This window comes from Pteropus medius, unplaced genomic scaffold, assembly GCF_902729225.1.
Source record: "Pteropus medius unplaced genomic scaffold, Ma_sr-lr_union100, whole genome shotgun sequence".
NCBI classification, from domain to species: Eukaryota; Metazoa; Chordata; class Mammalia; order Chiroptera; family Pteropodidae; genus Pteropus; species Pteropus medius.
Window position 1 is genome coordinate 22,926,702 of NW_024351729.1, and position 23,544 is coordinate 22,950,245.

The window sequence follows — 23,544 nt, forward strand, 5'->3', positions numbered from 1 at the left end:
CACCCCCCACACACACCACTTTGTTCTGTTTTCTTAATAGCACTTTTCACTCTCGGAAAATTACCTAATTTACATTTTTTTTTCTCAAACTGCCTCTCCCTCTCTGAAGTGCCCAAGAGAGCAGGGACTTTATCTGACTTGTCCTTCTCTGAAACCCCAGCCTTGGTCCAGTGCCTGAGGCACAGAAGGAATTCAGTATTAATCAGTGTCTTCCTCACACTCCTAGCCCCTTACCACTTCTAGGCACTTTCCTAAAAGAGATCATTTATGTGAAGGACCTGACAGAGTGCTGGGCACAGCTGGCAATCATTTAGTGTGAGTTCCCTTCCCTCTCCTGCACCTCCTGCACCTCCAGCACCCTCGCCCACACCCACACCCCCATCCACATACCTGGATAAGACTCACTGTGCCCACATTGGGGAAGCTGGATGCAGTGCCCATGGGGCTCCCCAACAGCCCAGCCAGCACACTGCCCAGACCCTCCAGGCTCAGCCCTCGACTGCAGGCATGTGGAGGTGGAGAAGGCAAATGCAAAAGCCAGCCACACAAGGCATAGCAGCCCAGGGAGCTGGTGGAGGTTGCCAGGGCCATGGAGATGCCTGTAGTCAGAGCCCGGGGTGTCAGCAAGGGCCAGTCCCACTCAGCTGAGGAAAGAGAAAGAGTCACTTTGAGGCCAGACTCAAGTCTGGAGCATCCCCCTGCCTCCAAAAGCTTGTGCCAGAAGAATCCTAGAGGCCCCATTGTCTTTGAAGGTAATATTTTGGGATAAAACTATCAAACTCTTAGGATAAAGACCATGCCTTTACTATGATCTACAAGGTCTTTTTTGGTCTGATCATTTGCCTCTCTCTAGCCTCATCTCCCACCGCACTCTGCCTCATTTCCTTCACTCCAAATACACTGGCCTTGTTTCAGGCCCTTGTAGTTGCTGTGCTGCTGGCCACCACAGGGCCTTTGCATATGCTGTTCTCGCCACTTAGAATTCTCTTCTCTCTTTCTCCACCCAATTAACTCCTACTCATCTCTCACATCTCAGCTCAATGATCACTTCCTCAAGAATACCCTTCCTGACCCTGATAAAGTCAGACTCCCCATTAGAAGCTCTGATCACCCAACGTACCTCCCCTTTGTTACACTTACCACGTGCAGTTTTACATTTACAAATAGTATCTGTATTCCCCAACAGATTGTAAACTTCATAAGCACAGGTGCTTTGTCTGCCGTGTTTATCACTATGTTCCCTATCATATGTACTCAACAAACATTTATTACATTGATGAATGGGCAAATTTCATATACATTGCCTCAAAAGCAATCTTTATACATAGGTCACCAACTCAAGTGCCTGTGAGGGTAGGTAACATAAATGTGTAAATTGGGTAAAGAGTATCAATAGGGAGTGGTAGGGTTTGCAGATGTCCCTTAACACTAAATAAAACACCTGTGGTGAGGGGCTAGCATGGCCCCTCAGACTGGCAATTTCTCTCCCTTGTGTGTTTTGAGAAAGCACAGGATTAAAGTCAGAAATGAAATTAATTAAGTCTTGAATTGAAAGAAATAGACACCTTTATTTTAGTAAAAAGATAGAAGACCAAGAGAAAATCTACCTGGGTGAGGCAGCCAAAACCATGGTGCCTCAGTGGGGGCAGACAACTCCAGGGGGGTGGCACTGAGACCCAGAATGGCAGAGACGATCCACACACAGGCTACCGGGACTAGGACCTGAGGAGCAAGACTGAGACAGAAAAGAACCCCTCCCCCAGATCCTTCAGGGCCAGCCTCAGAGGGGTAACAGAAGCCAAAGGATAGGGGACCAAGCAAGCGTTCTGTGTCAGTCCTTCTAACCCCCACTGCCCCTGCCCTGACCCCTACGTACCGAGAAGAGCCGGAAGGCAGGGATGTGAGTGCGAGTTGAAGAGGTTGAAGCTGGCCTCCAGGGGCATGGGGGTAACTGGCAGGAGCCCAAATGCTGAGAACAGATCACCATGAGCAGGATAAGCCTAGGAGAGAGAGAGAGCTTTAGGAGCAAGAGGAAGCTGACCTCCTGAGGGAGGTAGTGGAGGTAGAAGTGGCAGAATACCATAAAAGGGGGTCCCAAACCCAAAAGCTTCTGTGGACAGGGAAGGAGGGCACCTTGGGGGTCAGCGGGAGACGGCGTGAAAATCAGAGAGACCAGATAAATCTAGCCAGAGCCCTTGATTCCAAATCCACAAAGCATTGTCCTTGCCAGACAGCTGCTCATTCTGGCCTAGCCAGCAGCTCTGCCATCCCACCGTCCCACACACCCTATACTTGGTCACCATCCTGTACTTCTCAGAACTTACGTACAGCAAGGCCAGCCCCCAGTGAGCAGAGCAGAACAGAGCCACTTCCCTGTGAGCAGAGAACCCTGCCACAATCAGGCTGGGGGCCAGTACCAGGGGCCCACAGTAGGGGAACAAGTGGCCAGGAACCCCTAACAGCCCCAGCGTGCCCTGCAGCAGCCCGGACACCACCACTGCCCCAGACACCTAGTGAAGAAGAGGAGAAGACAGAGAGAAAACATTCAGCTTGACTGAGTTGACCTCAGCCTGGACTTCCTATCTACTTCCAGGGGTGGGTCCCTCACCCACCTCCTTCCCCAAGAGCAGCTCAGTCCTTGCATAATGGAAACCAGAACCTCTCCAATCCCAGCACCACCCCTGTCCTCCTGCTCCTATTCCCAAGCACTTACCTCTCGGAGAGAACTGTTCCGGAGCTCCAACCCATGGCAGCCAGGCCCCTCACACAGGTGCAGCATCAGAGAGGCTGGGAAAGTTGGGGGCATGGAGAGTAGAGAGGTAAATGGGATGTAGATTCATTGCTCTGCAGTCCTAACTGGTGCCTGGCACAGCTCCAAGACACCACAGTGCCTAGCAGTCCCATCATTGCCCATTCTCAACCCTGCACCCACCTATACCTATATGCTTAAATTAGGACCCAATCCCATCTTTACCTCATGCTCTTGTTCTGTACTCACAGTTTCCAGGTGTCTGGATGGCCAGAGGTAGCTTCTGGCTGGTCAGCACCAGAGCAGGGAAAAGGAACTCAAAGGATGGAGCCTGGACAAGAGGCAGCCTGTAGGTACAGTGGTCCTGATAGGTCTGGAAACAGGTGGCCGCCAAAAGGACTCCCCAAGCCCTTCCTACCTCCTAAGGCAATGTCCCCCTCCCTCCAAGGAGTTCCCCTTACCTGCTGCCCATCCAAGTTTGCAGGGCAGTAGACACACCACACGAAAAGAGGCTAGAGGCCAGGATCTGGGCAGGGGAATAAGAGAGTCCTCCTTGGGAGAGACTTCGAAGCAGGAGCAGGTGGGAGGCACAGAGCAGAGAAGTCAAGACCAAAATATGCTGCAAGGAGCGGAATGAAAAGGGTCAGACTTCAGAAATAGAAAGAAATATCTAGTTATGGAGGGTCTCTCGTGCCACATCTACTCCTCCAAACAACTTCTTCAGCCAGCACCAACTCCTGCACATACACTTCCTACCTGCAGAGCCAGAAGACAGCAGAGACCCCAGGAAAGAGGTCCATGTGGAGAGGCCCAAGAGTGGGAGGAGGGATTTTGGATAGCAGGTGGCAGCGGCAGGGGAGCCTGGTTATCCTGGGAGCCCACAGATCGAAGTTGGATGGGATGGGGGTGTGATCGGCTCATGCCGTCCTGTCTTTCGTCTTGTTTTGACTATCCTGGGCCAGAGTTAAGTAGAAAGAGTAAGAGGTCAGAGTTTGAGTGAAGTTAGTTGCCTGGAATGGGAAGGGGGTGGGGTGTCAATGAAGCAGAGCAAAGGAATGAAGGATTTAGGGAAGGCCCTTTCACCTTTGCTCAGCTCTTGTACAAATTCCATCACGCATTAACCCAGGAGCCATGTTCTGGACCCCTCCCCCAAGAATCTCTATTCAGATCCCCTGTTCTCGGCTCTGTAAAGCAGAATAGGGGGGATGGGGAGACTGAGAGAATAACCTGGGGACATTTTAGGCAGTATCTCCTCCTCACCACCAACTTGGAAACATCATTGCAACCCTCAACCTTTTCAGGTCAAGCCCCCTGGACTACCTCAAAAGGAAATGCATGGGTAATGGGTGACACGCATGACAACATAAGTGAGAACATTTATATAAAGTCCTCACTGTAGTATGAGAAATAAAAGTAATTTGTAATAACAAGTCTTTCATTATGTGAAAACTGGGGCTCGACTAACCCAAAACACAGGGAAGCGGTCCAGTCCCTGCCCCCATGTGTACAATCACTGTGGATGTGGCAGCTACAATGCCAACTGATACTGGTAATGCTTTCCTGGTGACTCATTACCATAGGCAGTGCTGCCACTGGAGACGTGATGCTCCAAAACAGTGAAAAAGTTCATGGTTAAGTGCTGAACAAAGCAAATTAAGTTTTAATTTACACAGAGGTGCATTCCTGGGAAACTGAGTCTTTTTCAAAATGTGCAAAATCAACTTCGCGTTTACACGTAGAAAGTTAGATAGCTCTCAGCTCAGATAAACAGGATTTTCATATACATGATGTCTAGCCAGTCATTCCAAAGTTGTCTTGGGAATGCTTCCTAACAAGGGTGGTCCTGAGCATTTCAGGATGTCCAGCATCCTGCCCAGGCCAAGTAAATGCCAGTAGCATCCCTTTAAATTTTTGCATCAAAAAATGCCCCCTAAATATCCAAAATGTCCCCTAGAGGGCAGTACCACCCCTGCTGTGGATCATCATAAGCAGTCCCAAATAGCCAGTCCAGCTGCCCAGAGCAGTTTTTCTTCTTCCAACCATAACCCAGCCTTGGACTTCTCTTAACCATACCACCACCACGTGTCACACCAGATTGGAAGTCAAGATCAAGAAATGTTCTCGGGGCTTGCTCTCAAGAAGTTGATGAGGCTCTGCTGGATACTTGGCTTGGCCTCACTCCACCAGATGTGCTTCAGAATCCACAAGACTGGTGCTCACCCAGAAGTTGCGACAGGGCCAACCTCAAGTATGGTACAGTCACTATCTATACACCACAGCACTCAAGTCAGGCAGCGCTAGTGACCCCAGGGTGCTGGGAGAGGGACAAAGGTTAAGTTTGAAATGGGAGCCTATGACTATCAAACAGGGAAATGGGGCTGAGGGAGAATCAGTCGCAAGATGATGGGATCAGGAAATAGAGAGGCTTAGAAGACAGATATGGGAAAGAAAGTTCTTCCAAGGGCTGTCGCAGAAACAAGAGTCCAGGCCATGCAACTGAAACTGTTTATTGAAACCTCAGTTCTACAAAAGCATGAAAAACCCAGATACAAAGCGGTGGCCAGAGAGGCCTATGAAGAGAACACCCAAGAGAGGAACCGGAAGAGAAGGAAGCCCAGGAGCAGGGTACTAAGAGAAGGCTGGAAGACAAAACGGCAAAGTAGGAAGTCCCAGCAGTTCGTGGCTCCCTTGAACTACACCCAAGGAATGGGTGTTGAGAGAGCTTCCTACCTCATCCCACCTCCCCTCAGTAGCTTCCATCTCGGCCCTATCAATCCCTGGCTCCCCTGCTTCAGGGACATCACACAGACCCTGGTCAACATCCTTCCCTCCCTCCCCCGACATCTCCCCCACCCCATCTTTACCCTTCCATCCTAGGGAACGCAAAAGCAAAAGTCTAGAAGGGCCCAGGGAAGGTTAAGAGACAGGGGCTTCTCCACTGTCCATCTGTGACAGGCCCCTGATCACTGAGTTGAAGCTTTCCCTGGTACCATCACTGCCCTGGCCAAGAAGCCAGCCCCTGAGGTCTAGGAGAGCAAGTGACCTTCAGTCCTTCAGCCCCGTAATTCCTCATCCGGAAGAGGGGACCAGGCAAGGACTCAGAGAGGTAGGGAGGATCTAAACAAGCACTGCACCTCCAGGTTCTCAGGGACTTCCAAGTCCTCTTAACACATTTCTCGGAGCCCTACCTAGCCTGGGAAAATGAAAGACTTGAGGCGGGCCAGCTCCATGATTCTGAAAAGTGAACATTGCTGGGGCTGTGGGAGAAGAGGAGGCATTGGGCTCCAGGACCATGGTGGAGCCAGGCCATGGGAGTGGTACCAGGGGCTGGAGGGCCCAGTGCGGACAGTATGATTGGGGTGGTGGCAGGCATGGCAGGTTGGGGAGTCTTTCTGGAGCTTCTGACAAAGGGGACAGTTATGGAGAAGAGTGGGAGGAGCAGGAGGATCTGGGGGAGGCAATGGTGGGGGAGTCAATGAGGCCAGAAGACTGCCCCAGAGTGAACGCAGCCCGACGTCGCCTTCTAGGCAGGTGGAGGCATTAGCAGAAGGTGACAGGCACTGTGGCACAGGAGAAGGTATGCAGGGTTCCAAGAGGCACCTGGAGGCCAATCCAAGATCCGGGGGCCCAGGTGGTGGGCTGCAGGACAGCCCTAAAGACTGGTGTATTACAGCTACGGACGCCATAGCCAGGGCCACGCTGCTCACATATGCCATAGCTACCAAGCAGGACAGCTGCAGGAGAGAAGATAAGAAAGGTCAGTGCCAAACACACTTCCCATAAAACCTGCTTCTGATTGTCTTTAACACACCCACTTTCTGTCTCTAGAAGTTCAAATTAGAGGCCTATGTCACTACCTACTCCCCAACCCCATCTCCTGAACCTTTCAGCATTTATTTTACATCATTTTACCCAAACGCTAGCCCACTCAAGCCTCCTATCCTTTCCGACCCCTCCTCACCTTTGCCAGCTGCTGACAGAGGGAACCCAGGGCCAGCTGCCAAGCTGGCTGCTCCAGCAGCACACACAGGTCTGTGTAGGTATACCAGCCCCGTCGCCGTCCTTGCTGTTCAGCCACACTGTTGGGAGGGGAGAAAAGAGACAGAGCACCTGCAACACTCCTGCAGCCAGCCCAATGGCACTCTCATTCCCCCTGGGACCCACCAAGGAACTGGGGAACTTGTTAAACACACAGGTTCCTAGGCTGCCTATTGATCCAGAAACTGAGGGTGAGATCAAGATCTGTTATTTTTGATAAGCTTCTCCCATCCTCCCAAAGAGGGCAGGCAGGTTTGGGAACCACTACCTTCGGCTAGCCTCTTTCCTGTCTCCTCCCTCCCCTGAGTTACACAGACCCTTGTCTCTGTCTAATTCCTACGGCTTAGGCCTCAGCCCCAAATCCCTCAAACATCTCTTCCTAACTCCTACAACCTACCTGCTCTCTAGCCAGCTCAGCACCTCAAAGATCTCCCGAGGGTCAGTGTAGAGACGCCAATCCTGTGGGTATAAAGAGGGCACCAAACCAGGCTCGAATATGAGTCACTTCAATAATCAGAGCTGCAGAATCAACTACAACCACCACCACAGGTAACGCCTAATTGGCACTATGTGCCAGATACTGTTCCAAGAGCTTTTTCTCTATTAACTCATTTAATAATCACATATCTGGTTTCATATTACATACTCCACTAAGGGTAAGGGGAGAAAATAATCTGCAATCGTCCATGCCCATAGGGAACTCAGAATCTAGGGGCAGAGAAAGTGTGGAAGCAAATAATCAGAACCCAGTAAGATAAGCTGACTCAAAGTGTACCCTGTTGGGCTGGGAGGAATCGGGGAACGGCTATGCTCCTTTTCTGGCCTCATCACACCAGGAATCTCCAAAGGCTGTGATTACTCCAGAGAGCTAAGAAGGGGAAATACTAACAAAGAAAGCCACAAGGAAGACAGGCAGAAAGAGAAATGAAGAAACAACAGAAGGCTGAGAGAGAAAAAACAAAGGGCCAGGGAAACAGAGCAAGAAAGAGAACAGCTACTCACCATGGCACTCAAAAAGCCCCTCTCCAGGGCATTGAGAGTCGGCACGGCCACACCCCCTGCAGCTCCCCATTCATCATTGAAGACTTCCTCTTCCTCCCCTTCATCATAGAGGTACTTACTGGCCACCATCTACAGAAAAGCCAGTGGTGGTGTCAGTAGAGCTCAAACCGGGCTCCTTGGCTCACAGGGGTGATGAAGGGAAGGGAGAGTCTTACCATGGAGATCAAGAACAAGTCAGAGGAGGACACATGCTGTAGGTAGTCCGGATTTCGGTGCCGGAGGCGCTCAATGTACACCAGAGCTAGCATCATAGCACATGGGGAGATGCATGCCTCCCTGGGTGGTGGAAAGGATTAGTAATTAAACCCAAGAGTCTTTCAGCTCTTGTAGTTCTTATAATGCTCATCCCTGTGTCTTTACATCTTCGCTTTAGAGATAACCATTCCCTTCTCTCTAGGATCCAAACACTCTCATCCTGTCTCCCTCAGTTCCAGGCTCACCGGGACACATGGGCTACATATTTCTTCTGGAGTCGGCGAATAGGGCTGGGGGCTGCCTTCTGGAGCAGTTCCACAGCAATGTCTGCAGAGGACAGAATGAAGACAGTGAGCAAACAACTCCCCACTAGTAGTCCCCATTGCTATCAGTAGAAGACCCACATCTGTATTAGCTGAGGCCTTGGAGACTGGACCATAGAAACAAAACAGAGATCAAATTCTCCCACACTGAAGCAAAAAGCCCATCTTAAGTTTGAATTTCAGCTTCTCCCACCAGGAAGGCCTATTTTCCTGTCATCTTAAATTATTTAGACTCGTCTTCCACACGTTCATTTGAGAAATAAACATGCCTTGTTTATTTGAGAAACATACAGTAGACAGTCTTAGAAAACTAAGAGTTCATAGTATACAAATCAAGAGTGACACTGAGTAATGTTCTTTACTCATTTGAGCTAAAAAAAAAAAAAGTGAACTTTAAACTCACTTCTTACACCAAATACCAATGAGCTAGCTAGCTATGAAGAGACAGGACAGCTCATGGGGTACACCTAGAATTGTTTTGGTGCCCGCTGACAACCCCATTTTCATGCTTCTCATCTGCCCAGTCACACGACATTGTCTAACCTGCCATGGGGCTGGAGAGCTCCTCCAGGCTACAGTCAGCTTCCCAGTCCCAACCATAGTAGAGTCTTCTTCGGATCCGGGCACTCAGCCTCTGGTGTCCCGGGAGGAACTGAAACAGGGCAGGAGGGTGGTGGAGGGTGAAGGGCAGGGAAGGGTATGACGGAGATCCTGGCTGCGGGCTAGAAGGGGGTGCGGGGCAGCAGGCTAGCCTCACGGCTAGTGGGTCGGGTGCCCACCTAGCCCGCTTTCTTGGGATTGTTTACCAATGGCAGACGCCTCCACAGAGGGATTCTCTCCCCAGGAGAGATTCTCCGAGAAGGGCCCCGGCCGACCACCCCTACCGCCAATTCTGTACCCCGCAGCTCTTCCCCAGGGCCCAATCAGCCGGGGCCTCGAGTAGGCACGGCTCGAGCGGCTGCCTCTCAGCTCCCGGGCAGACCGTCAGGCGAGCTCGCGGCCCTGAAGGGGAGCGCCCGGGGTCCCGGCTCCCAGTGAGGGCAGGCCGGGGAGGGGCGAGCCGCGCGCTCACCGAGAAGTCCTGGAAACCGGTGAGGGAGAAGGTGCCTTCTTCGTCCAGCAGGAGTCCGGCTAGGTCCATCGCGCCGCCAGCCGCCGCCCTGTGAAGGTGGAAGGGAGGGGAACGAGTTGTAAAGGGGCCGCGGAGGCGTCCCTGACCGCTGTCCACCTGCCAGCCCGTCTGCCCCGCGCGGGCCACCGCCCTTGCCAGTACCGCCCCCTCCCCTCACGCCAGCGGCGGCAGGCGGGGCTGGGACTGGCGGGCGCCTCTTCCTGTTCCGCCCCAGGCGGGGCTCCGGGATCGGGGAGTGGGGTTCGCGGCCCGGGGCGTTTACCTCACGGAGAAGAGAGGAGACCTGGCTGCGAGGCGCGGACTGTGCCAATACCGCGCTGCGCGTCTGCCTCGCGTTTACAAGCCGCGGGGGTGCCTCGGGCGAGTCAGCTATCGACACTTCCTGCCGCCCGGGCGGTGGAACCGCCGGCCCCTCCCTTCGGGAAGGAGCTGGACTCGAAATCCTGGTCGCTCTGAGCCTCGGTGTGCCCTCCTTTAAGAAATGGGGACAATTCCTAGGGAACCATGCCACACTGAAGATGAATGAGCCTGGCTGATTTTTCATAACAATGTAGACGTTAATGTGAATGAAACAAAGACGCAGGACAGCGAGGTGCTCTCAATTGTTTTTTAAAAGGGGGGATATACATATAGCAATGTACATAAAAAGCGTCGGAAAGGATACGCAAGAAACTTAAGTCTGTTCCCACAGACAAGGGAACAGGGAAAGTTACTTTTTTGCAGTATACCTTTCAGCATACTTTGGAATTTTAAACCTAATTCAATGTTTATTTTGTAGTTATTGCAGAAATTAAGTTGTTCAAGGGACTATAAAAGGCCTGGTACGTTGTAAGCCTCAAAAAAGTGTCAACATATCCCCCAAAAGGTAAACAACACTTAAATAGGTTTTTGGATTCACTTTTAAACTCACCCCCTGACCACAATCTACTGCTTTGAGCAAGGGATTGGAGCTCCAATACGTGGAGACAGGTAAGTTTACAGAAAGAGACGGGGAGGAAAGAACTTTATGAGTAGGTGAAGCTGTTTTCGAGTCTGTCGGGTCACGCGCTGGGGTTTGTTTATCTGCCGAGGGGAGGGAACCGGGAGAACCAGTACGCTGAGCAATGGCACGTCAGCCGCCCTGCCAGAGCAGCAGCAGACCCGACCGGGGCTTTTGGGCATCTGGAAGCCCCCTTCCTGCCCTTTCAGTACGTACGACACCGGGAATACCGTGCTAGCACCAGACTCCCTAGCAGCCCTGCCTACACCGAGAGAAGAAAACGGACTGGAGTGGGGAAACGCGGAAACACAGTCCTAGGGTCAGACAACGCCAGACACCTCCCGGTTCCGGACTTCGGGTGACGACTCCAGACGCCAGAAGACACCCGCGTAGGCGAAGGGTCACCAGCAGCCGCGTGCGCGCAGGCGCGGGACATCCTATCCGGGAGATTAGGGCGCGTCACGTGACGGGTCCGTCGCTCCGCCGTCACGTGACGCGCTGCCCGCGGCCCCAGCGGCGCTCTCTGTGGCTTGCGCCCCCTTCCGCCTGACGCGCCCCCGGCGGCGGCCGCGCAGCCCTGGCTCCTCGCGGGCTCGGGCGGCGGCTGCGGCGGGGCTATGGCGAGCGGCGGTGGCGGAGGTAACACCGGCGCTGGTGGGGGCGCGGGCCTGGGCCTGAGCCTCGGCCTGGGTCTGGGTCTCAGTCTAGGCATGGGCGAGGCCACCGGCGAGGCGGAGGAAGAGACGGCCACGGCCGAGGCGGTGGGACGCCTGGCCACGACGCTGTGGCTGCGGCTCCGCGGCTGGGAGGCGGTGCTGGCGGCTGCGCAGCGGCTGCTGGTATGGGAGAAGCCGCTGCACAGCCTGGTCACGGCGGCCGCGCTCAACGGCCTCTTCTGGTAACGGCCGCGGAGGAGGGGGCGGGGCTGGGCTGCGCGGGAGAGCGGGGGCGGGAGGGGCCGGGGTACCCTTCCCCATTCTGGGGTTGACACTTGTCCTGGGACATGACCCATCTCCTAGTTTTTAAAGACTCTTGTCCGCCTGGGTTGCCCCCTTCGTCCTGTTTTCGAGTCTCGAATTAGGCGTGGAGGTTCCCGTTCCCCCGTCTTTTCCTCCTTTTGCGATGGCTGCGGGAGCCTCTCATCCACTCACCGCTGAGGTGCCTGTCTCTCCCTAAGGTTGCTGTCTTCGTCGTCCCTCCGGCCTTTTTTCCTGCTCAGCATCTCACTTTTGGCCTATTTTCTGCTGGATCTTTGGCAGCCTCGCTTCCTCCCTGACGTCTCAGGTGAGTGTAATTTCCTTCATTCAGCAAGCCGCATCGTGCACTTGCTTTGTGGCTGACCCTGCTGGGTGGGTTGAATGGTGAGGGCAGTGTACAGCAGGCCACCTGCCTCCCAATCACCAGCACTCCCCCAGTTAGGAAATCGAGATTTACCCCTTTCTCAAAATTAGTGTTACTCTTGAGTGTAGTTAAGATTATGGATTCTGTAGTCAGATTGCCTGGGTTTCATTGCCTGCTTAGCCATTTACCATGTGTGTGACCTTGTAAAAGCCAGTCAATCTCTGTTTGCCTCAGTTTCCTCATCTGTAAAACGGGTAGTAGAACTCATTTCATCAGGAGGTAGACATTAAGTTAGTTAACACATGTTATGTGTAGAGAGTCACTCGTGATAGAAATGATATGAATGTTAGCTCTCATTGTTTTTCTTGTTGTCCATGTATTTATTTAATAGGCCTTTTGGAGCAACTAGGTGCCAGGCTGTGTGTGAGTTGTTTGGATGTAAACATGAGATGTGGTTCCTGTGTTTGCAAAGGGTAAAGTCTAAAGAAGACAGACGTGCAAGTGACAAACTATGTAATGTTCTCTGCAATAGGCGTTTGAAGAAAGTGCTCTGGGACAGCAGAGAAGGGGAAACTATGTCTGCCTTGGGGTGTGTCTCCCAGAGCCCATACCACTCAGTAACTTGTCCCCCTCCTCTTTCTATAGCATCATCCCCAGAGGAGCCACACTCCGACAGGTGAGTGCAGGCCATTTCTTGAAGACAAATGCTCAAATCCTGTCTTACATTGGTGCCAGTGTCACCATGGTGCAGGGCAACACTGCAGCTTCTGTAGGCGCAGACCCCAGCATAGTGATTGGAATAGTAATGAAGTTGGTCCTAGGTTTCCTATGTAGGTGTTCGTTCCTGTTCCTTTTGGGGCAGAGGTTTTGGGAGCTCTGGGCTTTGCTTCCCAGGATCAGGACAACCTCCCTTTGGGAAGCGGGGTTATCTATTTCCTTAGACTAAAGATTTCATTGGCATTCTCAGAGAGATTTGAGTTCCTAGGAAGCTGGGGTCTGAGGCCTCCAGGGGTCATGTCATGTCTCCCCAGTGAGGGTGCGGGGTCAGGCGCCCGGCCGCACCTGCTGAGTGTGCCCGAGTTGTGCAGATACCTGGCTGAGAGCTGGCTCACCTTCCAGATTCACCTGCAGGAGCTGCTGCAGTACAAGAAGCAGAATCCAGCTCAGGTAATCTCCCCTACATCATACAACAGTTCTCTACACTATGAGGAAATAGTGGGAAGGAGTGACTGGTATTCTCTGGAGGCTGAAGGAAGAGACCTGATACCTTCTTGAGGCAACATTCACAGCTAGTCGCCTGGTAGAGGAGGCATTCCGCCTCAGGGAATAAGCTCTGGTGTTCTGACACTATTTCCTTCCAAAGCAGACCAGTGTGAATTGTAGGTGTTTGGTGATGTCTATTGCAAACTTCCTGAATTGGTGGTCTTGGGCATTCTCTTGACTAGCCTGGATCACCGCATTCCTAGAGGGCATACCCCTCCTTCCACCAGCTGAACAGTAATTTCTTAACCCAGATGAGTGGGGTGCATACCTCACTCCACAGTTCTTAGACTCCACTCTTCTCTGCAGTTCTGTGCTCGAGTCTGCTCCGGCTGTGCTGTGTTGGCTGTGCTGGGGCACTATGTTCCAGGGATTATGATTTCCTACATTGTCTGTGAGTAGGGTCTAACCTTTTCCTTCCCAAAGCCCTTTCCTTGTCTTCTTTTCCTATACTGACCTAAAGAGAGGACTGTGCTTTTTCTCTGCTCCCATTACCTGTTTACAGAGATTTCCAGGGTATGTTATAGTGTTAGTAACAGTGGAAGAGTCATCTGGGGAGGAGGGCAATGGATGTGAGGGGAAGAGGTTAGCACAGCCTCAGAAAAGAATTTTGTCCTTCCTTCAGCCCTTCCTGTTTGAATAAGGGCCCTTAGGAAATAGGCATAGGGAGCTCTGAGTGGATGCTCTAACCCCTAGTGTTGAGTATCCTGCTGTGGCCCCTGGTGGTTTATCATGAGCTGATCCAGAGGATGTACACTCGCCTCGAGCCCCTGCTCATGCAGTTGGACTACAGCATGAAGGCAGAAGCTGATGCCCTGCATCACAAACACGACAAGAGGAGTAAGGCACTTCTGTAACCCAGGGGGGAGGGCTTTGGCTTATGGCTCATGAAATGCCCTGGAATTTAGATACTGTCCAGTCCTTTGGCTATGTTTGTCCCCCACCACTGTCCTTGCTTGGTCACTGCCCTACTGCTCTTGCTTCTCTAGAGCGGCAGGGGAAGAATGCACCCCCCGGAGATGATGAGCCACTGGCAGAGACAGAGAGCGAAAGCGAGGCAGAACTGGCTGGCTTCTCCCCAGTGGTGAGGTCCAAGGGAGATGGGGTGTCAAGTTGAAGGCTGGGGGAATGTCTCTACTCTAGAATAGCCACCTCTCAAGGGGGTGGAAGCCCGTGGAGGGGTGCTCCTAGAAAATTGATTCTCTTATTTCTTCACTTGTTGTGTTCATCCTGGTTCTCCTGCAGGTGGATGTGAAGAAAACAGCACTGGCTTTGGCCATTACAGACTCAGAGCTGTCAGATGAGGAGGCGTCTATCTTGGAGAGTGGCGGCTTCTCTGTATCCCGGGCCACAACTCCACAACTAACTGATGTCTCAGAGGGTAGGGAAGCCCTTTGCCCCTCACAGTCTTCCTGTTCCCTGTCATGGGGTGCTGGCTGTACTTTCTGATTGTTGCCCCCATGTTTTCTTTGGGGGAACTGACCCTCTAATTCTACTTCAAGCTCCTTAAAGGCCTTTAACCTAAGGCTTGGTCCAGCATCCCATTTCTTGAGTTGTCATCTTTGAGCCTGTCAGCCTTTTGTGGCCATTCAGAACAGCAGGCCCATTCCTGATGCTTAGTTTTCTGCACAGATTTGGACCAGCAGAGCCTGCCAAGTGAGCCAGAGGAGGCCCTGAGCCGGGAGCTGGGAGAGGGAGAGGAGTCAGAGTTGGCCCCTCCCGAAGACCTGCTGGGCTCCCCTCAGGCGCTTTCAAGGCAGGACCTGGACTTGGAGGAGGAGGAAGTTGTGGCAGCCAAGGAGACATTGCTTCGGCTCTCATCTCCACTTCACTTTGTGAACACGCACTTCAATGGGGCAGGCTCTCCCACAGATGAAGTGAAGCTCTCCCCTGGAGCACCAGTGGAGACGCTGAGCCCAGAGGCAATGAGTGGTGATCCCACCACTCCCTCCAGCACCCTGTCACCCCTACTTTGCCTTGCTGAAAGTGACCTGGTTCCCTCCCCTTCAGTGCTCCCACCTCTTTCCCAGAACTCACCCCAGCCCCTGCCTGCCCCTAAGGAAGAAGAGGCACTCACCACTGAGGACTTTGAATTGCTGGATCAGGGGGAGCTGGAGCAGCTGAATGCAGAGCTGGAGTTGGGGCCGGAGATATCCCCAGAGCCCCCTGATGCTCCACCCCCAGGGTCCAACACCCTTTCTCTGATACAGTCAGACCAAGAGGCTCAGGCCGTGGCTGAGCCATGAGCGATGGAAGGAATTGCAGGCACAGTAGGGTTTCCTGGCTAAGGATGTCAGTGTCTCCTCCTTTCCCTACTATGGGAGGGGCAATACGTGGGGAAGCTGGCTGTCAGATGGTAGCCAGTCCACCCTCTGCCTGCCTGCCTGCTGTCCTGGGCCTGGTACAGTACCTGGGATAGGTTTTAAGTTTGTAAATAATTTTACATTTGGGTTAGTGGATGTAAACAGGACTAGGAAAGTCCTTCCCACAGCCTGCATTTGCCTCCCTGCCTCATCTCTATTCTCATTCCAGTCTGCCCCAAGCCCTGGTGGTCTGTCCCTTTCTTTTTCCTCCTATCCTCAGGGACCTTTGCTGCTCTGTCCTCGTGTCCCACTTGGTTGTTTAGTTCAGGCACTTTATCATTGCTCTCTTCTGTCCTGCACTCTTCTCTGTTTTATTTCCCTGCTGTGTCCTGTCCTTAGCAGCTCAGTCCCCACTCTGCCAGCTCCTCCTTTCCTGGCTGAACTTTAGGGAGGTTCCTGTCTCAGAGGTACAGACTAAACCTGAGGTGGTGAGTCAGGCCAGTAGTTGAGCACTTAGGTCACTAGCCAGTGGAACCTCCACTGCACCTTTGGCCTGGTTCATCTCAGCCTTTCGTGATACAAGAGCAGAGCCGGGATCCCATAGCACATGCACCAGCACTGCATTAGTGAGCAGGAGCTCTGTCTGGTGGGGATGAGGGGCTTTCTAGCTACCCCCAGGCGAAAAAAGGAGACCTGCTTCTCTAGGCCATGGGTAGTTCAAGAGTGGCGGGGCCCCCTACTACGGTCAGGAAGTGGATAGTAACATCTGCAGGTGTTGACTGGAAAAATAAAGTGTTGATTGGCTAGAACTGCTGCTGCCTGCCTGCCTTCCTCACTGCAAACTCTGCCACACTGTCTCCACCTCACCCCTTACCTCCTTGTCCCCAATATTGCCCGTGGCTGTTTATTTACATGGTGCAAAACAAGGCCAGAAGCTAGAATTACCCTGACAACCCTAATGCTCTTAGCCATCTTCCCTGACAGTGTGATATGTTCAGTGAGATTTAGCATGTGTAAATAAAGTGTATACAGGAGGAAATTGCCTTGTCTTCCCAATCGATAGAAATTTTGGGACCATAACAATCATTTTCTACTATGTTGCCTATAACTTTAACCATCTGTCTACATGCTAATAATTAACTTGCTCACCTCTGATTTATCTGTACTGAGGGAACTAAAGCAGGACCAATACCTGTATCAAAACTGATTTCAGACCAAGGAACACCAAAAAAAATCATATCTAACACTAGTTGAATGCATATGTGCTTGGCACTCTTCTAAGTGATTTACACTTGTTAACTCTTCCTCATAGCCCTGAGGTATATACTGTGATTAACTCCATTTTACAGACAGGTTAATGTTCCTGTAGGCCACTGTTCCAGTATATAGTGGAGCCAAGATCTAAACCCTAAGCCGTTTGGCTCCAGCAGTCACACTGGAACAGGAAGCACCTGTCCATTAATGGGACACAAATGGGAAGATGCTCAAGGACATGGAAACTGGAGAACCAATCTAATATCTTGGCTTCACAAAGAATGGATGCAGCAATCCTTGCTCTTTGGAGAAAAACAGAAAATCCAGAGCTAAGCGGATGGCCTCCTTTATGAGTTCACATCCTTGGCCTTCAGCTGAAGATACGGGGCAATGGTACTCGACTTTATGAGGTTGAATCCCATGCCACATCTAAATATTGAGGATTTTTTTCTTTCCATTTGTTTCACATTTGCTGAAGAGATAATCTTTCAGGGTTGATTGAGGCCCTGTCCACTGCCACCAAAGGAACATGAACTTTGAATCATTTAGAGATTTGAGAAGAAAATGGGAAAGCAGTTTTATGCAATGTACAAGCAATTAAAGAAAATAGCATTAACCAGTCAGAAAGACAATGGCTACCATATGACTCATCTTTAATCCATTTTCTTGTTAAACTTGAAATTTGTAGAGCCAGAACCCTGTAGTTGGATCAAAACATTCACCACAGGTTTGGAGTTTCAGGACAGTCCTTTCTTGACATTCACCCTGGTCTGATGGTCACTACATATTTGTTTACATTTTTTTTTTCTACTGTCAGGTTTCCTGGCCATTTCCTGCCCCCAAGATGAAAAGAACAAGAAGAAAGCTTTTTATATGAGTGAAGAAAAACAGAAATGTGAAAACTACAATTAGGCTAAGCAAAAATCTACTGTAGAAGTACAGGCTGGGAAAGAAGAGTTGATTACATGTTTAGATTGAGGGGAGGGCAGTGCATTTTAGTTAACTATACATTCAAACAGCTAATAGTGTAATGTGGCTGCTCATAAAGTTGATTTTAGAAAAATAATACATTGTACTGTGCATAAGTTAGAATAGTGCCACACGTTAGCTTTCTACACTTGGGGCAAGTTGACAAATTGCAGTGTACACATGAGAAGATCTCCAGAGGTGAAGGCTGAAGATCATATGTTGAAGGAACTGAGAATGTTTCAGCCAAGAGGAGAGACCTGAGTTGAGTCACAGTTATCTGCCTTCATTTGAAGGGTTATCTGAAGGACTTCAGAGGGCAGAAATTAAATATTTGATATACAGAAATTGTTTTTCTGATTAAGGAATATTGAAAAAGTAGATTTAAATGATCTTTAAAAGTGCAAAGATCAAGTACAGAGATTCTAAGAAGTGCTAATTCCATCACGGAAGGACAATTTATCACTATGTCATTTTGCTTTTAGTGTCCAACTAAAGTACCCTTGGACTTCCTCCACCTGCTCTGTTAAATATTGGTTTTTTGTTTGGTCTGTCACTGGCTCACTTCTTTGCACTCTGCCTGGGCAATCACTTGTTAACCCATCACTTTCCATTCATATGCTGATAACTTCTAAATCTTAACTCCTTTCCCAGAACTTCCATTTAGGCATCTCCACCTGAATGTTCCATGGGTACCTTCTGTTCAACATACCAAAACCAGACACATATCCTCTTTTCTCTGTGCACTCTGCCCCTCACCTCCCCTAAACAGGCTTTTCCTATATTTGCCGTCTTGCTTGCTGGCATCACCAACTATGAAGGCCAACTTCTTCCACATCCCACATCCAGTCAATCACCAGTTGCTGCTAATTTTATGTCCAAATTATTTCTTGATTCTGTCACCTCCATGACAGCCCTGATTCACAACCTCCTCATCTCTCACCTAACCCACTGCAAGTTTCCCTATCCACACTCTTTTCTCCCACCTAAATTCATGCCCCTAAAAATGGCTAGATTATTTAAAAATACAAATTTGATGACCTTTCTGCTATTTAGGAAAATAATACCTACATTGTGTGATGTATAAGTTAGAATACTGCCAGTTAGAATACTGCCACCCGTTAGCTTTCTACACTTGTGGACAAGTTGATTAATCAAGATTAATCAAAGGCTCTTTTCCTACAAGACATCATCCAAGCTCCTTGATATCATTAAGAGGCCTGAGATGTGCCCCTGCCCTGTCTTGTTCTTTATATTACAGCATCAAACCCCACAGCTTGTCTTCTCTGCTCAGCTGTGCTGCCCTCCACAACCCCTGTTTTACACACACACACACACACACACACACACACACACACACACACACACACCCCATAATCCTCTGTTTGGCAAACACTTCATGTGTCTTTTAAGATGTACTTCAGGCCACACCTCTTCTATGAAGCCTTCCCTGATGTCCCATGTCACCTGTCCTTCATATCAGACCTGCTCTTCTAGTGCTCCCTTCGTATACTTGTTTTTTGTTGTTGTTGTTGTTTGTTTTTTTACATATCTATTTTACATAGAAGCTTCATTCTACATAAGTATGGTATATGGGTTATATAGATATATGTGTATATGTATAGCTTTCACTATACTTACTACTCATTCTTGAGGGCAGGGACTATGTCTTAATTGTCTGACTATTCCTAGAGCCTAGCACAGTATTTGGCACATAGTAGACATTCAATAAATGAATGTTGGACTAAACTGAACTGGAATTCTAACTATTGAAGCAGTCAGTGTCAGTAGATTGTGGTGGTTGGTACATATCTTTTGACAGTGAACATCTCGCCTTTGTTATTGTTCTAGAGTGAATGGTAGCTAAATTTAAATAACCCACAGACAGACCTGTGAGCTCTTTGTTCCTTGACTAGATTAAAGGCAATGAAAATGATCTAAATTTGGAGGTTCATATTTACTGGTTTTGGAGCTAGAGGCTTTTCTGAGTTTAAGGTGAGCTTGCCCAAATAGCTTGATCTTCTGTGATTACATCGAATTATCATATTATTTCAAAAACAGTTTTGACCATACTATTTAGACTCAACTAAATATTTTGATCAAAATAATCAATTACATGTATTAGTGCTTGCTTGAAAAAAACACATGACTGCAGAAATAGAATAAGGTTAAAAGAAGTCTAGGGTTTTTTTCTTTTTAAATATAAAAAGTGAGTTGACTCTGAAAATGTCCGTTTCATAAAAGAAAATGAAAAGTTGAAGAACTATTCAGGATTAAAAAAGGAGACCGAAGAGACATGGCAATAAATGCAAAGTGTGATGTTGTATTGGATGCTGGGTGGGGGAAGAGAGTTACTATGAAGGACACTATTGGGACTACTGGTAAAATTTGAATGTGGATTTTATATTAGATAAAAGACTGTAGCAAGATAAAATTTCTTGAATTTGATCATTTCACTTCGATTATATAAGAGAATATCCTTGTTTTTAGAATACACGTTTTGAATATTTTAGAGGTAAAGGGTTATGTTCCCTGCAAATTACATCGAATGGTTTGGAAATGTAAATAAATGAGTATACGAATGTATGATGTGTGGGTGTAGAGAGAATGATAAAGCAAATGTGGCAAAATGTTGGGAAGAAATACATATGATAAAAATAACAAATTTACTATGCAATGGATAAATACATTGTAGCATATTCAGATAACTCAATAGAATGAACAAGCTACAATTAAGCACAAAATGTGGGTGAATCTCATAAATGAAATGAGTAAAAGAAACTAGACACAGAAGAATATGTGATGTACAATTCCATTTATATAAAGTACATTTATATTGTTAGAAGTCAAGATAGTGGCTATCCTTGAGGGAAGGGGAGCAGTGACAGGAGGTGTCTTCTGGGGTTGGTAATGTTTTATTTCTTGATCTGAATGCTGGTTATGTGGAAGTGTTCAATTTGTGAAAATTCATTGGCCCCTACATATTTCTGTATGTGTCTTATACATCGATAAAGAGTGTCAGTACCAAAGTGTATTGATTATCTATTTCTGCATAACAAATTACACAAAAACCTAGCAATTAAAACAAAAAACATTATCTCACACTGTTTCTGAGGATCAGAAATCTGGAAGTAGCTTAGCTGGGTGTTTCTAGTTCAAGGTCTCCCATTAGATTGCAATGAAAGTGTCAGCCAGGGCTGTGTACAGTCATCTGAAGGCTTGACTGGGGCTGGAGGATCTGCTTTCAAAATGGTGCACTCACAAAGCAATTAGCTAGAAGCCTCATTCCTCACTTGCTCTTGGCAAGAGTTCTCAGTTCCTCATCACACTAATTTCTCCCTCTGGCTACTTGAGTGTCATCACAACATGATAGCTACCTTCCCTAGAACAAGTTATCTAAGAGAGAACAAGAAGGAAACCACAATGCTTTTTACAACCTATTGTCAAAAGTCACACTCCGTCACCTCCACCATATTTCATTTGTTAGAAGGAAGTCGCTGAGTCCAGCCCACACCCTTAAAGTGAGAAGTAACAAAGAATTTGTGAACACGTTTTAAAACCATCACACCAGGTTCATCTGGAAATTACATTAAAGGATTTGAAGTCACAATCTACACATTAAAAAAAAAAGAAAGTGTATCAACACATGAACAAATTTAGTAATAACTAATAATACATACAGTTAAACAACTAATAATATACATTTATTAAATTATTTAGTATATGTCATTCATAGATCTAAGCGCTTTACATGTATCTTTTTATGTAACCTTCACCACCACACTTTAATGTAGAAACCCATTCCCATTCACCCCATTTTACAGATGAGGAAATTGAGGCTTAGCGAGGCAAAATGGCTTGTCCAAAGTTGCACAGTGATGCAACAGTACTGTGATGACAGTACTGTTTTTCTGTATTCTGGTGTTCCCACATATCCTTATATTTTAAAGTACCAAAATAGAATTCTAGTTGAGGTCAAATCATTCATTCAATGTTAGAAAAATATCTAAATTCTGAATCATTTATAAATGAGGTATAGCTGCGTTAAAATTTTGAACACACAAAGGTCTATTTGTCTAGGAAGCATTGTTGCAGTCCACAGACTTCAAGAAGAGGGGAGAAAATGCAATGGACACAATAAGCTTTTATGATAAGAATATATTTTTTCTAGTCCAAAGATACTTCAAACAAGCAGAATTAGGAACGGAATGACATTAAAATTAATATAGGTTCTCTGCATCAGAATCTCAATCTACTTCATGAAATTAAAGAAGATAAATACAAATCAGAAATTTTCCATTTGATACAAAAACTAGAGCTTGCTAGAAATTAAAAAAAAAAATCATATCCACCTAGAGGAACAAAAATATTTACTCAAAAAGATCTCGAAGTTATCAAACAAGAGATGATATTATTTAAACAAGAGTCAAAGAAGTATATTTGAAGTTAAGTTTATAACCATCTCTTCACATTCTCTTGAGTAGTATAAGACTAGGAAGAATTTTTTCGGCAGCTAGAAAAATTTACTCGAAAAATACACTTAAAATTTAACAGTACCTTTATTATAAAATAATACCTTTATTATTTTCTTTAAATCGCTATTTTAAAAAGAACAAATAACTTTATTTTCAATTATTTATTATTACATCTTAATTTTTATTGGTTTAGTTTTTACTTTAATATTTTATTAATATACATGTACAATTGTACAATTAATGACATGTAGTTTCACATTTAGTATATGTGTATTTGTAATACATATGTTTGTCTTTCAAAAGTATTAAGAAATTTTACTTTCTAAAATGCTGAACATTTTGCTTAAAAATAAATTATTGTTTTATGTAAGATAAATACTGAAATACCAGTGAAGCCGTTTTGCCCTGATCTGTCCATCTCTAACAAGTAGTACTTATTGGCACTAGAATTTGAACTCAGTCCCAGTTTTATACTTCATCTAAATCAGGGTTTCTCAACTATTGGCTGACTATATGTACTTTGACATTTTGAGCCAGATAATTCTTTGTTATTGGTGATCGGGACTGTCCTGTTCATTGTAGAATGTTTAGCAGCCTCCTTGGCCTCTACTCATTAAATGACAGTAGCACCCTCCCCCGACTCCACCCCTAAAATATTCCCTGGAGGCAAAATTTCCCCCAATTGAGAACTAGTGATCTAAATTATTCTGCCTTCTGGCTATATTGAAAGAATACTAAACTTGCAATTAAGACCTGAGTTTGAATCTCAGTTTTACCACCCGCACATAGATATTTATAAGCACACATTTCAAAACAGAACGAAAATTACCTGGGTATTCAGCTTCATGTCTCTGCCCATCTCTCCCTTCTAGTTTGATATGCCAACCACAGAACAAGTATTTGTAATTCTCCATTGTCACTCATTACTCTTCTGTGTTTGTATTTCTCCCGCTCGGGAACATTTTTCCCTACTTTCCACCCAACCACCTGTAACTCATTAAGACTAAGATTTTCTTATCTTTTATTTCCTATTTTCTATTGATTTCTCTTTTTTGTTCTACTTTCTAAAATACTTTCTCAACTTCATATTACAACCATTCTTCTGAATTTTTATTTCTGTGATTATATTTTTTATTTCTAACCACTTTCTTTGTTTTCTGAATATGCTTTTTTATAGTTTCTTGCTCTTGTGATTTAGATGAAAAATCTGCTCTCTGAAGATATTGTATTAATGTCTTCTATTATTTATTTGTATTAATATAGTCTATTTATTTATATATAATATTTATTTGTATGAACATATTCTATTATCACTATTAATATGTTAGATGCAGTCTATTATTATTAATATTATTATATGAATTATACTTTTATGTTCTCTGCATTTGTCCCTGTTACCCCCACTCCTTCATTTACTTCTTTATTTTGGTCTCTGTCTTTCACGGAAGAGACTTCCTCTCAAATCCT

General features: G+C 47.3%; 3 protein-coding genes across 9 annotated transcripts in view; 1 reads left to right on the forward strand and 2 right to left on the reverse strand.

Moving 5' to 3' along the window:
• Positions 1 to 5,540, reverse strand: part of SLC23A3 (solute carrier family 23 member 3) — a 10,348-nt gene extending 4,808 nt beyond the window's left edge. For 4 of the 6 annotated variants that reach the window (XM_039844809.1, XM_039844811.1, XM_039844806.1 and 1 more), the window contains exons 1-8: positions 3,506 to 5,540; positions 3,211 to 3,368; positions 2,999 to 3,096; positions 2,714 to 2,787; positions 2,329 to 2,510; positions 1,877 to 2,000; positions 1,608 to 1,722; positions 391 to 644 (exon numbers count right to left, since the gene is read on the reverse strand). In XM_039844809.1, coding sequence (XP_039700743.1) covers positions 391 to 644; positions 1,608 to 1,722; positions 1,877 to 2,000; positions 2,329 to 2,510; positions 2,714 to 2,787; positions 2,999 to 3,096; positions 3,211 to 3,368; positions 3,506 to 3,670 — 1,170 coding nt within the window. In that variant the 5' untranslated portion in view covers positions 3,671 to 5,540. Of the gene's footprint in view, positions 1 to 390; positions 645 to 1,607; positions 1,723 to 1,876; positions 2,001 to 2,324; positions 2,511 to 2,713; positions 2,788 to 2,998; positions 3,097 to 3,210; positions 3,369 to 3,505 lie in introns of all 6 variants that reach the window. The other 2 variants (XM_039844807.1, XM_039844808.1) reach the window with 2 other exon arrangements.
• Positions 5,530 to 10,679, reverse strand: CNPPD1 (cyclin Pas1/PHO80 domain containing 1). The gene is made up of 9 exons (XM_039844815.1): positions 9,762 to 10,679; positions 9,440 to 9,527; positions 8,911 to 9,019; positions 8,290 to 8,371; positions 8,005 to 8,125; positions 7,790 to 7,918; positions 7,185 to 7,246; positions 6,711 to 6,828; positions 5,530 to 6,483 (listed from the first exon to the last, which is right to left on the reverse strand). The coding sequence occupies exons 2-9, from the start codon at positions 9,506 to 9,508 to the stop codon at positions 5,938 to 5,940; spliced, it is 1,236 nt and encodes a 411-aa protein (XP_039700749.1). The 5' UTR covers positions 9,509 to 9,527; positions 9,762 to 10,679; the 3' UTR covers positions 5,530 to 5,937.
• A 289-nt stretch (positions 10,680 to 10,968) lies between these two features.
• On the forward strand, positions 10,969 to 16,421 carry RETREG2 (reticulophagy regulator family member 2). Of its 2 annotated transcripts, none has more exons than XM_039844814.1 (9): positions 10,969 to 11,376; positions 11,656 to 11,762; positions 12,465 to 12,495; positions 12,939 to 12,986; positions 13,389 to 13,473; positions 13,776 to 13,919; positions 14,069 to 14,163; positions 14,325 to 14,460; positions 14,712 to 16,421. In XM_039844814.1, exons 5-9 carry the CDS (start codon positions 13,455 to 13,457, stop codon positions 15,323 to 15,325), a joined length of 1,008 nt encoding a protein of 335 aa, XP_039700748.1. In that variant the 5' UTR covers positions 10,969 to 11,376; positions 11,656 to 11,762; positions 12,465 to 12,495; positions 12,939 to 12,986; positions 13,389 to 13,454; the 3' UTR covers positions 15,326 to 16,421. The 2 variants fall into 2 exon arrangements, with proteins under 2 accessions (XP_039700748.1, XP_039700747.1); XM_039844813.1 differs by having other exon boundaries at positions 10,973 to 11,376; positions 12,851 to 12,986.
• Positions 16,422 to 23,544: the final 7,123 nt, after the last annotated feature.